The sequence below is a fragment of the Arvicola amphibius genome, chromosome 1 (assembly GCF_903992535.2).
Source record: "Arvicola amphibius chromosome 1, mArvAmp1.2, whole genome shotgun sequence".
Lineage (NCBI taxonomy): Eukaryota > Metazoa > Chordata > Mammalia > Rodentia > Cricetidae > Arvicola > Arvicola amphibius.
Window position 1 is genome coordinate 6480033 of NC_052047.1, and position 15782 is coordinate 6495814.

General features: G+C 44.5%; 1 protein-coding gene across 8 annotated transcripts in view; it reads left to right on the forward strand.

The window, feature by feature from the left end:
• Wdfy3 (WD repeat and FYVE domain containing 3) overlaps nucleotides 1-15782 on the forward strand; it is a 231511-nt gene that overhangs the window by 180448 nt on the left and 35281 nt on the right. For 7 of the 8 annotated variants that reach the window (XM_038344793.1, XM_038344848.1, XM_038344802.1 and 4 more), the window contains 6 exons: nucleotides 563-640; nucleotides 858-1085; nucleotides 7616-7669; nucleotides 9661-9829; nucleotides 12564-12727; nucleotides 15370-15518. In XM_038344793.1, coding sequence (XP_038200721.1) covers nucleotides 563-640; nucleotides 858-1085; nucleotides 7616-7669; nucleotides 9661-9829; nucleotides 12564-12727; nucleotides 15370-15518 — 842 coding nt within the window. The remainder of the gene's footprint in view (nucleotides 1-562; nucleotides 641-857; nucleotides 1086-7615; nucleotides 7670-9660; nucleotides 9830-12563; nucleotides 12728-15369; nucleotides 15519-15782) is intronic. The other variant, XM_042055892.1, reaches the window with a different exon arrangement.

The following is a 15782-nucleotide window of genomic DNA, read 5'->3' on the forward strand; positions in this document are numbered from 1 at the left end:
TAAGAAGCCAACTTTGAGGAGGATCCAGTATACAGGAAGGGGATTAGGGAATGTCCTCAGAGCCCATCCCTATGGATCCACTGTGCAGGAAGGGGGTTGGGGATGTCCTGAGATCCCATCCCTATGGATCCATATACAGGAAGGGGGTTGGGGATGTCCTGAGAGCCCATCCCTATGGATCCATATACAGGAAGGGGTTGGGGATGTCCTGAGAGCCCATCCCTATGGATCCATATACAGGAAGGGGTTGGGGATGTCCTGAGAGCCCATCCCTATGGATCCAGTGTGCAGGAAGGGGTTGGGGATGTCCTGAGAGCCCATCCCTATGGATCCATATACAGGAAGGGGTTGGGGATGTCCTGAGAGCCCATCCCTATGGAAAAGAGGGGAACTGGACACTGGGAAGTGTCACACTATAGTGTACTTTACTGTACATAGCTGGAGACAAACAGAGTTTTTGACCAAATTTTAAGTCACTGTTCGGCACTAATTTCGGACTCATTCCCCTCCCCCCCCAAAAAAATTCAGAAAATGCTAAGGTTCTTTTCTTACGGTTTGCTAGGAGATTTCCCAGTGGATGTTTACACATATCGCTGTTGTGCGTGACCTGGTGGACACACAGTACAAGGAGTATCAGGAGGTGAGCATCTGCAACACTGGCCCTGGTGTCCTGCACCCTTGGGTGAGATGTTTGCTGTCTCTTTTAAATGTCAAGTGCTTGTTCACAGCAAACCCCACTTCTCATGAAGCCATCAGCCTTCTTTCCTTAAACTATGACTTGTTATATTTACTGAAATGACCTGGTTGAGTTATAACTTCGTTTCAGGTCGTTTGTGTTCTGGCCTCTCTCCCTGCAGCGCCAGCAGAACGCGCTGAAGTACGTGACAGAGGAGTGGTGCCAGCTGGAGTGTGAGCTCCTGCGGGAGCGCGGGCTGTGGGGCCCGCCCATCGGCTCCCACCTGGACAAGTGGATGCTGGAGATGACGGAGGGGCCCTGCAGAATGAGGAAGAAGATGGTACGCAATGACATGTTCTACAACCACTATCCTTACGTGCCGGAGACGGAACAGGAGACCAGCGTGGCGGTGAGTCTGTCAGCCTTCGTGGTTAATGATCATATGGCTTTTTTCTTTCAGTTTATTTATATGATGGATTACATTGATAGGTTTTCATATGTGGAACCAGCCCTGTATCTCTGGGATGAAGCCTACTTGATCATTTTATCTCTGTACTCTGTCTCTTTAAATTTTGGGTTTTTTTTTTTTTTTCAAATGATTTACTTTCTCTCTATATCCTTCTCTCTCCCAAGACTACATACATATTTATTCAACACTGTGACCCATTTAGAAATCTTGTATATCTGAATCTGTCCTATTGTGTATCTGTAATTCTTTATTGTCCAGGAGCACTTCTTAAATATTAAGTGCTGCTTAAAAACTTAGGCTGCACATTGCTAGGGGAAATATGGCATTGCCTGCTTGCCCTACCCAGCCCAGCATGGTGGAGTTGCTCACTGCCTCTGAGAGCCATGCACACTGCCCCATCTCTAGGCGCACAGCTGGTTCATGTTGCCACCACGCAATCCGTAGCACGTTGCTCAAAATCCCCATTCAAATGCTCGGTCTCCTGAAAGAGTCAGAGTTTGCACTGGGAGCACAGCCCAGAAAGTGGGCATTTCAAAACTGCGCAGCTTTTTTTCTTTTGCTACCGCTGAATCAGGAAACCATCTCTTAAAGGAGCTGCAGCATGCTGCCAGCAAACAGCAAGAAGCTATATAAAACTCTGTATTTTTGTATCTATAATTCCTTTTCAAGCCCTCTCAGGTTTTTAAGTGGGTTTTAGTCAACCACATTGGTGCCAGTTTGTTGGAGAAGGCCATTTCTTGGTTCCCGGCCTCTTAACCAAGGGAACCGGGCAGGACAGAAACTTAAGACAACAGCCTAGGGCCACTTGATACAGGCTTAAGTGAGTTCTCACTTAGCTTGACCACTTTCAGGAATGGCTTCCAGTTAAACTACATGGGTCACAAAACACCCGAAAGCCATAAACCTGGGAACAGGACAGGCAATATTAAGGACAGTAGGAGAGAGGGTGCAGGGAGAGGGCAGTCAGAATACATGGCATGCAAGAATTATCTAACAATGAAATTAATAGAGTCTAGGCTGTAAAATAAATGCACTCACCTCAACACAGAACCAGCTCAGGATTTGCTCTCAGTGAGGTGTACACTCATGGATTTTTTTCCCATAACTACAATGTTCTTACTGTAGTTATGCCTTTTTTTCTTGAACAGTCTTACTAATTTGTACAAGTATATGAAATCTTCAGTATTGGGAAAACACAGCTATTCACGATTCATATGTGTTTTAGTTAGGGTTTCTATTGCTACAATAAAACACCATTACCTAAAGGCTAGCTGGGGAGGAAAGGGTTTACTTGGCTTACACTTTCACATAGTCCATCACTGAAATAAGTCAGGATAGGAACTCACACAGAGCAGGAACCTGGAGGCAGGAACTGATGCAGAGGTCATGGAGGGTCTGCTTACTGGTTTGCTTCTAGTGGTTTTCTCAGCCTACTTTCTTAGAGAACCCAGGACCAACACCCCAGGGTTGGCACCACGCATTATAGGCTGAGCCCTCCCCCATCAATCACTAATTAAGAAAATGCTTTACAACCACATCTTATAGAGGCATTTTCTCAGTTGAAGTTTCCTCCTTTCAGATAACTAATTTGTTTGTCAAGTTGGTATAAGACTAGCCAGGACAATAGCTAACCACTCTGTGTCATCAGCATACATCTAAGCAGGAGTCCACCAGCCTGTGTGTGGGAGCTGAAGAAGCACTCCCAGCAAGAGTGTACCGTATGGAGCTAGGCTTTCGACAGCAGGTTATGTATTAGAAAATACAAGGCAGGCGAGAAATGTTGGTGTGTTTACATAGAGTGAAGGGGGGGAGAGGAGGTAAAGACAGTTACTGAATATAATAAGTGTTATATATTATATTCAAATCAAAAGTTAACCTGAGATGTGGTAAAATTTTCTAAATCAATAATTTTACTCAAGTTTTAATAATTTAAGATCTGATGAATTTGAGAGGCATTGCATATCCACTTTATTATATGGAGCATGCAGCCTGTTGTTGAGTGTGTCTGCAAAACAGTCAGATGCGTCCACAGAGCAGGCCACATGCAGCTGCACTCGCCTGAGTCTCCCGAGAGCCCTAGAAGTCGGCTTAGCATCACCTGCTTTCCATAAGCGCATGGATATGATTACGTTGTGAAAGGTTATAGCTGATCAATAGTGGGGTGCAACATGAGCATAGACCCTCAAGCCCCTTAGGCAGATCACATGACAAAGCTTCTATTCTCATCTGGTGGTACAGGACTGTAATCACATCACCTGGGAGGCACAGACATCAAGGCCATGCTAGACTACATAGTCGCCCTTGAATTATTCTAAACAGAAATGGTTTGCTAGGTTTCATCTCTGTTATTGAACGACTCGCAGTTAAATACTGAGCTGCAGGACCACCAGTATTCTGCCCCCTTCAAGTTATGGGCTTGTTTTATCTTTATCTCCTGTTTGGTCAACATTGAGGAGAATTTTCTTGAGTCTGAACGTTTTGTACTCTCAGGAAATCAAAAATTTGGGAGGATGGGTATGAGGGAGTCAATTTAATGTGGGTAAAGATGAGCAAAGTATAAATGTTTGTGTGTGGATAGACAGGTAGACAAACAGATTAGAGACAGGTTTTTGAGAGAGAGAGAGAGAGAGAGAGAGAGAGAGAGAGAGAGAGAGAGAGAGAGAGAGAGATAGAGAGAGAGAGAGATCTCCATAATAAAATCCATTACTTTGTTTGTAACTTAAGAAGTAAATTTTAAAAATATCCACTAAAAGAGGCAAGAGCCAGTATTCTGGGTCCTGAAGGTAACATAGTGTGGACGAGCATTTCCTCTAGGGGAGGACTGTGGAGTGCAAGTGTGACACTCTGTGTGTGGGGGGGGGGTGGGTACAAGAGCCATACAGAGCATGTTCTATTGAAGGTTAAGCTCCATATTCTCCACCCCTGCCCTCAGCCATGTTAAGTCTTTAGAAATAGAGGTCGTTTGACCTTTCTTTCAACTCCCTAAACTCATTGCTGCCCAACTTATAAAATACAGCCAGGCTACTTGCAGTTAGCAGGTGTGTATTAAGAGAAAACAGCTCCCAAAGACTAGTGACCAGCAGGACGGACCTTGTTTATCCAGAGTGATTATCGTTTCTCTGTCGTGTTTCCATTGTGTGTTCTGTTGTATAAGCTGTAGACTACAGTGGGGATTAAAAAGCTAATTCTATGTTAGATCTTTCTGTTAGAAATTAAATTAGTGATTATTTCTGCATTTTACTATGTCTTTGTTTATTAGACCTTTGAGGACAGGCAAGGAGGTTGTTTGGGGGAGGTAGGTTGGGACGGAGTCTCATAGTCCAGGCTGACCTCACATGCAGACTCTTCCGCCCCACTTCCCAAGTGCTGAGATCACGGGTGTGGATTTTATTGTGTGGGTGTTTTGCGTGCTTGTGTATATGTGCACTGTGTATGTGCCCAGGATTTGGGGAGGTGAGAGAGAGAGCATCAGACTCCCTGCAACTAGTTCTGATGGTTGAAGCCACCACATAGATGTGAGGAACAGAACCCCAGCCCTACCCACAGCCCCCAGTCAGTTGGTTCTTAAGCCCTGACAATCTGCACACTATACTATAAAATAGCTGAGTCGCTTGTCTAACTTTGAAGTTTGTTTATAAAATGTACAATATGTTTGGTGGTTCATGTGCCACAGTCTTGAAAGTAAAAATATAAAATTAAAACAAAGAAACCTAAATAATTAATGCCTTGACAAAACTCAGCCAAATACAGCGTTTCAGATTCTCACTTGAACCCTCTCTGCACAGTGACTGTTTGGAAGGGTGAGACACTTCCCATAATGCAAGGAGCTGTGCTGGACGGCACTGCTGTTGTGTGGATTATGTGTGCTCATAGCTGACATTAGGAAGTCAGCACAGGCTGCAATGAAACTGCAAAACCCGGACTCATGACTCTGAGTCCTAAAGCAAGAAAATAAGATCCTGGGTTGGCAAGGTGGCTCAGCAGGTAAAGGTGCTCGCCAGCAAACCTGATGACCTGGGCTCAATCCCTGAACCTTTGTGGTAGAAGGAGAGAGAACTAACTGGCCAGTTGTCCTCTGTCATGCACACATGCACTGTGATGCATGTGGTACCACACTTGCTCACACATGCACGTGTGTATGTACGCACGCGTGCGCGTGTGTGCACACACACACATACGTGAGTAACTAAATATTTTTAAAATAGGTTGGGTTTTATTTTTCAAAAAACAACTTCAAATTTCAAGTAAATGTGGTGTTCTTTGCAAACATCAATGTGGTAAGTACAAGCTGCATATGCATTAGCATGGGGTAGCGCCGGGCAGGAAGCTGAATTGTTCTACATTTCCTTTTCTGACTAACAGACTCTGGTAGCTGCCTCTGTTTTCATGTAGATCTTCTAGGACTCGAAACTAAACGGCTCATGTGGGAAAGTCCATCACCAGCATGTTTAAGAGATAGTAAAGTTAAAAAGTATAAAATTATTTTCTAGAAATTTTAAGTAAGAAAAGTAGATTTCTGTAACCATAATAATAATAACAATAATAATAATAATAATTTAGTATAGTTTTTTATGTAAAAGGAAATTGAGGTGATAACACTTTGTGGGCATCCTGGTCATGTTTGCCATTCATTTCTGGACTCTTTACACACCTCTGCCTGGGGCGCTGCAGTAGAACAGGCCGAGTTTATCTGGACAATGGTAATTGGTCCATCTTGTATTTATCATGTATCTGTCCTGTAGGCTTTTTTTCTTTTTATTAATTTCAATATTGAGCACATGTTAAAACAGTTCTGCTTATTATTAATTTGGGTTCAGTATTCTTATAAGTTTTTATCGGGGTAATCTTGTAGTCACAGACGTTCAAAGATGTTAGGATCAAGCTAAGGGCCTTTGCTTGGTCATCATACCCTAAGTTACAACACACTTAACCTCCTTTCTCACAGTTGAATTTTAAGAACTTTTAAAATTAAAGTGGGTTTTTCTTACTGCTGGGTAGGGCGCCTCAGTCCTCCAGTATTTGGGAACCACAGGCCAGAGGATTATCTTGATTTTGGAGCCACTCTAATCTACATAGTGAGTTTCCACCCTGCCAGGGCTTGGGAATGAGACCCTGTCTAAAATCCTGGAAACAGAAAGCTTTTACTTCCCTTGTGGCCGTCTCAGTGGGTTTTGGCAACTGTCTTCCATACCAGACCCCTCCCCAGGTCAGAATACGGCCATGTATTTTACAAGGCTCTGGTGTGAGGCACTTGCTTACTTTCTTGTAAAGTGCAAAAGTCCTGGAAACCACGTGAAGTGCTGGGAAGTTCCCTCAGGGAACACAGGAAGGGTCAGGAGAGTAAGAGAGGATCCTCAAACAGGAGTCCTGGCTAGCAGGGCGACTGGAAAGGCTGCTGGCGGCTTCCTCCTGTAGCCGACTGTTTCCTCCCTATAGCTGGCTGTTTCCTTCCTGTAACTGCTGCTTCCTCCCTGTAGCCAACTGTTTCCTCCCTGTAGCCAACTGTTTCCTCCTATAGCCGACTGTTTCCTCCTATAGCCGACTGTTTCCTCCTGTAGCCGACTGTTTCCTCCTGTAGCCGACTGTTTTCCTCCTGTAGCCGACTGTTTCCTCCTGTAGCCGACTGTTTCCTCTCTGTAGCCGGCTCTTTCTGCATAGAAACTGCACCAGGCCCTCAGCCGAATTGCCTCTTGTCAATTAGGTGACTGCTAATTCTTCTAAAATTCTTTCCTGAAAAGCTGCTGTTGGGGCTGATGACACAGCCCACCTTCCCTGCTGCTGACTGGTGGCTTTCCCTGCTGCTGACTGGAAAGCAGTGAACCTGTGTCTGGGCTTCCGTGGCAGGGTGGATGTCAACCAGTTAGCCCTGGTTGTGTGTACAGAGATGTAGATGACAAAGTAAATTGCGTGTGTTGTCACAGCACAGACTTAGGGGATGTGGAGGAAGAAATGTGGCACAAGGTTGTTACTTGGAGCGTGTGTGTGTGTGTGTGTGTGTGTGTGTGTGTGTGTGTGCGTGTGTGTGTGTGTGCGTGTGTGTGTGCGTGTGTGCGTGTGCGTGCGTGTGTGCGTGTGTGTGTGCGCGTGTGTGTGCGCGTGTGTGCGTGTGTGTGCGTGTGTGTGCGTGCGTGCGTGTGTGTGCGTGTATGTGTGTGTGTATGTGTGTGTGTGTTCTTTTGAAGTCATCCGTGATAAAAGCACTGAAGTTTGTTTTGCAATGTTTCTGTCTGTCTGTTCAGGGCACTGGAACTTTGGTATGTTTAAATTTTATTTAATACCCTGCTCTTTGGTCAGCGAGGAAGTAACCGTACAAGCTCAGTGCTTGTCTAAGTGGCCGAGTAGGTCATGTTAATTCCCTTTGAGTTGAGTACATCCTCTGTATGTCTTATGGTCCTCAAGAAAATTTTGGTTTTGATATCTTTATATGCTTTTCCCCCCTGATGTGTCTATACTTAATACCCTGTTTTCAGTCTGAGATCCCAAGTAAACAACCCGAGGCACCCGATGATGTCATTGCTCAGAAGGTAAAACACTAATTACCACAAAGGAATGCAGACTACTGGGGCTTTGTTCTTAGTGCACGGTAGACTAGAGACTAACTTTACAGACTGAGTCTCCTATGAGGTCCCTGGAGTGGAGATATCTCCCCTTCCTCAACTGCTCTGTGCTCTTCTCAGGGACTTTTTGCTGCTCACTAACAGGCGGGGCTGTCACCTGACCCAACGTGTTCTGCTTTACGCGTGACTAACCAGTTATGAGGCATGTTAATGATGGGCAGGCGGGCACCCTCAGCTTTTTAAAATATACTATAATTATTTTAAATGCTGAGAATGCAAGACTATCCCAGTTAAATTGCTTTCTAGTCAGAAGAAATTAATCTAAAAACAAAGCATATGATCACTTTTTTAATTGGCATATATTTTTCTGTTTTTGTTTGTTTTCTAAAAATGTTCAGTACTTTCAATATAGATATAGAAATGTACCTCAACACATTTTGGAAAGAGTCAGTAGCCAAATCTACATCCATTAATCCATTATTTTGCCCATCACTAACTATGCTATCATATCATCTTTGAAAACATTAGTAGTTTTGGCAGTGATACTCTGGTTACTGCCCAGCCTCCTCTACTTGCCATCTACTAAGTTTGTCTTTCTGTTTTAATGACATATAAGCAATTTTGAGTTGAATATGATCATTTTGCTTCATAGAGAATACCATAAAGGTGCTAAGTTTCTTGTCTTCATCTCATTTAAATGGAACACGCCATTTCCCTTGTTAGGTTGCCCGTCAGCTAGACTTCCCACTCCTGCAAGATCACTACTCCACATCCTTTGATATTTTCCAGGGTTGCGCCATGTTTTCCTCCCCCCTGTATGCATAGCCCACTCCTCAGTTTGCTCGCAGATCTCAGTTACCCGGCTCCACACCTGAAATTAAAAGAAGGGCATTATGGCTTTAGTTAGGTATCTCATGTCTGGAAATCCTTTTAGTTTTTCAGCCTAAGTATCTCACCCACCCAGGCACCTGCTTTCCATTTTAGTTGGAAATCAGTTACAAGAATGTGAAAAAAATAGGATTTTTTTTAAAGATTGAATATCATACTTATAACAAAGGAGAACCAAAATGCTGTCTGAAGGGGAAGCATGTTTGAAATCTTCAAAGCCTGGGTTTTAGCAGTCATTATTCATAGACATTTTTAGAGATTTCGAGCCATTGCTTTCTCCTTGTATGTAATTTTAAGAAGGAAAACAAGTTTAGGTCAGTTGGAAAACTCATTTTAGAATAAAGGTGAATCTGTGAGAGAAATGTCCTAGTAGATCCAGAATATTGAATCCTTCCTTATATCTCTAGGTATTCATTTCTTCATCAGAATTAAGTTGTCTGTTCTTTAGTTGTATGTTTCCAAATAGTGCCAGACAATAATACAGACGAGCTCTCTTGCAGGCCAGCCAGAGAGTGCCACCTAGTGTTGAAGGTGCCTTCTGTGCCTACTGATGCAGAGGTGGCAGGTGCTGGCTGTGTCCAGAGTCCTGCAGGCTCCCGAAGTAAGCACTTGAGATTGTCCCCAGTGAGCAAGCGCCCTTCGGTCTCCTCTGACAGACATCACTAACTTTTCCCCTGATGTGTCTATAATTAATATCCTGCTTTCAGTCTGGTTGGTTCAATCCAAGTTGCAGCCCGGTGTCCTTCATAACGGGCATGTTCTCCTCTGCTGTCCCAGAAGGTCAGCATATCCAGAACTGACAGGGAACCGCACCAGCCCAGAAATGCTATTTGGTTAAACATGGTCTCTTTCTCTTGGGAAGGACAGAACTACCAGTATTGTTCAATATATGTCACCTTGCAAACTTAGTTTTTAATGGAGCCACATAACCCAGAAGTCTGTGTATCTAGTGTTTATTCACATAGTCTGCGCAATAGCCCCTAAACAATAGGAACACAGAGAAACCTTCACAAGCTTGTGTTGTACTGGTTGAAAATAACTCTGAGTCGTTTTCTCTTGTTGTTTCTTAGAAACCGGCTCGGTACAGAAGAGCTATAAGCTATGACAGTAAGGAATACTACTTACGCCTGGCCTCTGGGAACCCAGGCATTGTTCAGGATGCTATCGTAGAGAGTTCAGAAGGGGAAGCCACCCAGCAAGAACCAGAGCATGGAGAAGACACTATCGCCAAGGTCAAAGGTCAGCCTCCTCTTTGAATTTGATTTCAAATCATTTGGAGCATTCCTCCCATGTGACTTCACATGTAAATATGAGCATTTGCAAACAGGAGGGCCAACTATATAAACATGTCTGTAGACACTTGACCACCACAACTGAAAGACTGATGTATGAATGAGAACTGAAGAGACTGTCTCTGTTCCCTATAGATAGGTAAGGTTTATAGTCATTGGCTCAATATGTTTTGATTGTATTTCACAAAACACACAGAGAAACCTGATTCTCTTTTAAATTTGTAAGTTTTCTCAAGGCAGAGATTTTCATTTTGGGTGGTGTGTAAGTGTGCACATATACATAGTTATGTGTGGCACAAGCACACACATATGCTCATGCACATGGAAGCCCCAGGTCACCCACAGGCATAGCTTCTCAGAAGCCTTCTACCTTCTCTCTGAGCTCGCTCTCATTGGCCTGTAGCTTGCTAGTTCTGTTAGGCTGACTGGCCAGCAAGTCCTGGGAATGCTCCTGTCTCAGCTGCACCAGTTCTGGGATTACACATGTGCAACATTACCCCCAGCTTTACATGCATGTGCTGCCAGTCATTCAGGTCCTCATGCTTGCTTAGCAGGCACTGCACCCATGGAACCCTTTCTCTATTCATAGGTTCCTTTCCTCCTATCCCATTGGCAGGTTCCTAGAGCAAAAGGAAGACTGCTATACACAGGATCCATACACCTTTGTTTTCAGTTTTTTAAAGTGTCTGAATGACTACAAACTCAAAAATATTTTCATTTTCCAACACTAAGCCCTAAAGTATTAATTAAGAACTTTGAATTAAAAGTTTTAAAATTGAAAGCAAGTAGATTAAAATTTGATGTTAAAGTTGTCAATAAATTAAAACTATGCTTCAGTGGTAGAGAGATGACAGAGAGGTTAAGAGCTCTGGCTGTTCTTCCAGAGGACGCATGTTTGAGTCCCAGCACACAAAGTGGCTAACAACTGTCTGTAAATCCACTTCTAGCAGATCTGATACTCTCTTCCAACCCCTGTGGGCATGCAGACAAAACACTTAAAAATAATTTTAAAAAAGAAAACTAAAGCTCACATCCCATGGATTAAAAACTAATAGCTCATGTCCATGTCAACAGAAAGCAAATCTAATAGTATTACTTGTTCTCATTCCCTTAAAACACATATATTCTTTCTTGTGGTGCCCTCAACTTTACTAAGTGACACTCTAAAACAGTGGAAACAATGGATTAACCTATGGATTCTATACATGGTAGGTCTTCCTTTTGTTCTAGATACTCATAGAATCAAATTGCAGCTGAGTGGAGGACTCAGCCCTGCATCTGTTCACACTGCCAGACCATGGGCAGGGTCTAAGCCCCATGGGTCCTAAGAATAAGCCAAGCTTAGCCTGCAGTTAGTCACATGGCCTTCAGGCTGTTGTCTCAAGCTTGATTTTTTTTAATCTCTGGAATTAGCTCAAATCACAAATATCAATGTCGTTACTATTGTATGCAACAAGTTATTCTAGCTGTAGAATTGGAGGTCGTGATGCATTAACCTGAAACAATGCCACCAGGAGCACTTCCCTTTATGGGTTTCTCTGTGGGCTTCGTCTCTCCTGCTTGCTCACACTGGGCCGTGTCTTCTCCAAGCAAGCCAGAGAGCCCTAGTCATTAGCATTCAGCGAATGCTAGAGCGGTGTTGGTAGCAAGACCATTGTCACTTTGATGGCACAGCTAATATGAAGACACTGTGATTTATAGTACATTTTTGAGAACATCTAATATTTTAGGATCTCACTGATTTTTATTTCTTCAAATTTTTCTTGACATCCAAGTACAAGCAGTGAAGTATTTCTTAATTAATTTTAATTAATCTGTTCCTGTGCTGTTAAAAAGTTCTATTCCTGTTCCTTGTGACCAATTTCATTCATGAAGAATCACGTTGCTACTTTGGGTGAGGCTTGGCATGGTCTCCCTGAGCCATCTGAGTTCTAATGCGTGTAGTATGCCGTCCCCATGTGTGTGGCAGGGACTGTCATTAGCCGCTCACTGACAGCACCTCCCCCATGCTACTCAGATAAACAACACGTTCTTACCACTACTTATGCTCAGCTGTCTGTTGCCATCATCCGACTACCCTGAGAGTTGACTGTCTTGATCGTGGTCCCAAGGACTTTACCGTCATTACCAAATTTAGCCCTCCAACAAACCTCTAAGCTAGGTAGACTCCTTCCCAGTTTTATAATGGAGAAAACCATGGTTCACAAAAGGCAGATAATTTCCCGGAGTCATGCAGGGTTGAATTCCCAAGCCTTTGCTGCGGGCCTGGTGCTCTCCAGCATTCTCTTCCTGGAGATGTATAACACAGACTGTGTGTGAGTAGCCTTCGCTGCCGTGACACACATGACGAGTAAACTCAGAGCAGAGGTTTCAGTCGCCTGCTGTGGCTGCTGCCGTTTTGAGGTCTGTGGCAAGACCGCAGGTACCACGTGGGAGAGCAAAGCTGCTCACCTCATGGCAGCCACAAAACAGATAGGAAGGGTTTAAATATCCCCTCCCAGGGTACATCTCCTAATGACCTAATTTTCCCCACTGGGCTCACTCTAAAAATTCCACCCTCTCCCCAGCACCATCCTAAGGCACAAAGCTTTAGCCCATGGGCCGGTGGAGGCCACCTGACCCATAACCGACTCTGGAACTAAACTGTTCCCCACGTGACCCTGTTGGTTTCTGCACTGCAGGCCTGGTGAAGCCTCCCCTGAAGCGCTCTCGGTCCGCACCTGATGGAGGCGATGAGGAGACCCAGGAGCAGCTACAAGACCAGATCGCTGAGAGCAGCTCCATAGAAGAGGAGGAGAAGACAGACAATGCCACCTTGCTGCGCCTGCTGGAGGAGGGAGAGAAGGTACTGTGTGCTTCTGAGGAGCGAGTGTGCGGAAGCAGCAGCCAAAGACAAAGTGAAAGAGAGCACAGGTGCAGGGCGACTGAGGGTTCTGATGAGTGCAGACTTATCAGAAATGGAGTTCATGGTTGACCCCCTGACTCTCTCTTCTTCTGCCCCGCTGTTAGACCACACTCTCTACAGGCCTGGTCAGTCTGCAGACAAGCCATCCTGCTGTCCCCACCATGATGTGCCTTCCCCTCTGCATCTCCATCACTGTGGTCATCATGCAAACTGCACCAGCTGATCAGTGCCCTCACCTCCCGCTTGTATTCACTCCGTTCTCCCTCACACACAGGAAGCTGTCTGCCTCCTCAGTCCTGCCCGCTCCACTGCTGATAGCCTGAGCGCCTGCCACAGCCTGAGCATCTGCTGCAGCATGCACGCTGCACTCATTGCATGCACCATGGTTTTAGCTCTGAACTTTGCTCATGCTGTTTCTTCTGACAGCTCCCCCCACTCTCCTTCACATAAGGTTCCGGCTAGTAACGTCTGTGTGTCCATTAGTCTAGAAGTCTGTAGCCCACATTAGGACACTTGCCTGCTCAGCCTCACTTAGGTGCCCCTCCCCCTGGGCTTGCAGACTGCCTAATAGCTATCAGCTATTCCCTTAATATAATCGTTTGCTCCTGCATCTTCCCTTCCTGATGTGTGCTTATACTCAGGCACTCTTTCCTATCCACATCCCATCACCTTATATGACTCCAATCATAACAGACACACAAACCTTCCTGCAGTAATTAGCTACAGGAAGAAAGGTGGATAAATAGGTTACTATATCATGAATTTGAATATCACCCTTCTTGAAAGGCTGTTCTTAGTTTGGCCTGTTGTGTTAAGTCCTCATACAGCCCCAGAGATCTAACCAAGTCATGAGAAGCTGGTGTGTAATTGAGGCAGTGCTGCTCAGACATGTGCTCTGCGTAACCTTAAATGAAATTAGAAAGAAAAAGAGTCGTGTGATGATGAAAGTCAGTCGTTCAGAAGACAGCAGGAGAGGGAGGCGCCTTTGGCCCTGGAGCTTCAGCGTCTCCACCTGGATGCTGTGCGCTCACTGTGGTTTTAGCGTTGAAAACTCAGAAGCTTATGTGCCCGTGATGTCAGTCTGACACTTCCTTTGTCCCGTCCTCCTCTCCTCCCCATTTACATGACAGTAGCTATTTTAAAGAAAGTCAAGCAGCTGAGGGCAGAGCTCAGCAGTAGAATAGGTGTCTAACATGCATGGAGCCTTGGGTTTCATCCCCAGCACCATGAGGAAAACAAATTTAAACATGTCTATGCCTGGGGATAGCCCACTGGGTAGAGTGCTTAACCTTGCACACAGAAAGTTCTGGGTTCAATCCCCAGTCCTGAATAGATGGGCTAAAATGGAATCCTAGCATTCAGGAGGTATAGGTAGGAGGCTTTGGAGTTTGAGGCCAACCTGGCTGTCTTAGTTAGGGTTCCTATTGTTATGAAGAGACAGCATGACCATGACAACTCTTATAAAGGAAAACATCTAATTGGGGGCCTACAATTTCAGAAGTTTATTCCATTATATTCATGATGCAACATGCAGGCCTGATTGTGCTGAAGAAGAGGCTGATAGTCCTTGACCTGCAGGCAACAGGAAGTGATCTGGGACGCTGAGTGTGGCTTGAGCACATGAGACCTCAAAGCCTGCTCCACAGTGATACACTCCCTCCAACAAGACCACACCTCCTAATAGTCCCACTCCTTTTGGGGGCCATTTCTTTCAAACCACCACACTGGCATACATGAGACTACGTGTTATATGATTCATGGCATGGTGACCCAAGGCTGGTCCCACAATTGTGGCCTCAGCAGGTAGGAGACAGACATGCAGAGAGAGAGAGCTGGGGTTTATTTAGTGAGTACTGGGAAGGGTATAAGAGTAAGGAGTTACGGATGGAGTGGGACAGAGAAAGAGGGAAGAGCAGGGAGAGGCGGAGACTGCCTCTTCAGAAGAAGGATGGACAGAGAGAGATGGAGGGGAGGCAAGATCCAAGATCTCCTTGTCTCGGCAGGAATGGGGATATTGGGAGTGGGCAGGGCTTGTCTCTTAAAGGGACAGGGTACCCAGGTGACAGGGCAGGCCAGCAGATTACAATACTATGTCTCAAAAAATTAGAATAATTTTTAATGTTTGGATTTTGCTGTAAACAGCCCATTCTTTTATGTATGTATGTATGTATGTATGTATGTATGTATGTATATATTTATTTATTTATTTATTTATTTATTTATTTATTTATTTATTTATTGGTTGGTTTGCTTTTTGTTTTGAGGCAGGGTCCTGGCTGTCCTGGAACTCTCCATGTAGACCAGGCTGGCCTTGAACTCAGAGATCTGCCTGCTTCTGCCTCCCTAGATGCACCTGGCATAAGAGATGACTTCTAAATGGGGTGTGGGCTTAAGTGGGTGATGTGGGTGAACGTTTGTCTCCTGTTGCTGAAGGCATCTGCAGGTAGAATTGAGTGTAGGCTGTTTCTTGGGTTTAATATATTTAGCTTGGGGCTTACTGTAACAGTAACAAAAGAGAGAAATTAGTCACCAAAAATATCTTTTAAAGTTAAAAGAAAGATTATTTGTGACTTTCTTTGTAGATTCAACACATGTACCGCTGTGCTCGCGTCCAGGGCCTGGACACCAGTGAGGGGCTGCTGCTGTTTGGGAAAGAGCACTTTTATGTGATTGATGGATTTACCATGACAGCAACCAGAGAAATAAGAGACATTGAAACTTTACCTCCAAAGTAAGTAAATGAATGCAGAGACACAGGTAAAGCTGCCTTTAGATGACAGAAAATATGTTTGCGTTACTTCTTTTTAATCCCAAGCCTGTGTCCTAAGTAACATTATCTCTCAGTTGTGTGTGCCTCCGGCCAATACTGTCATTTTCACACAAAAAAAGGGGGGGGGGGTTCTTGCTCATCAAATGGTAATTCCATTTTATGTCTTTCCATTATGAGCATTGGATACCAAGTTACAGTCATTGTTAACCTGGTGTTTTAGTGACT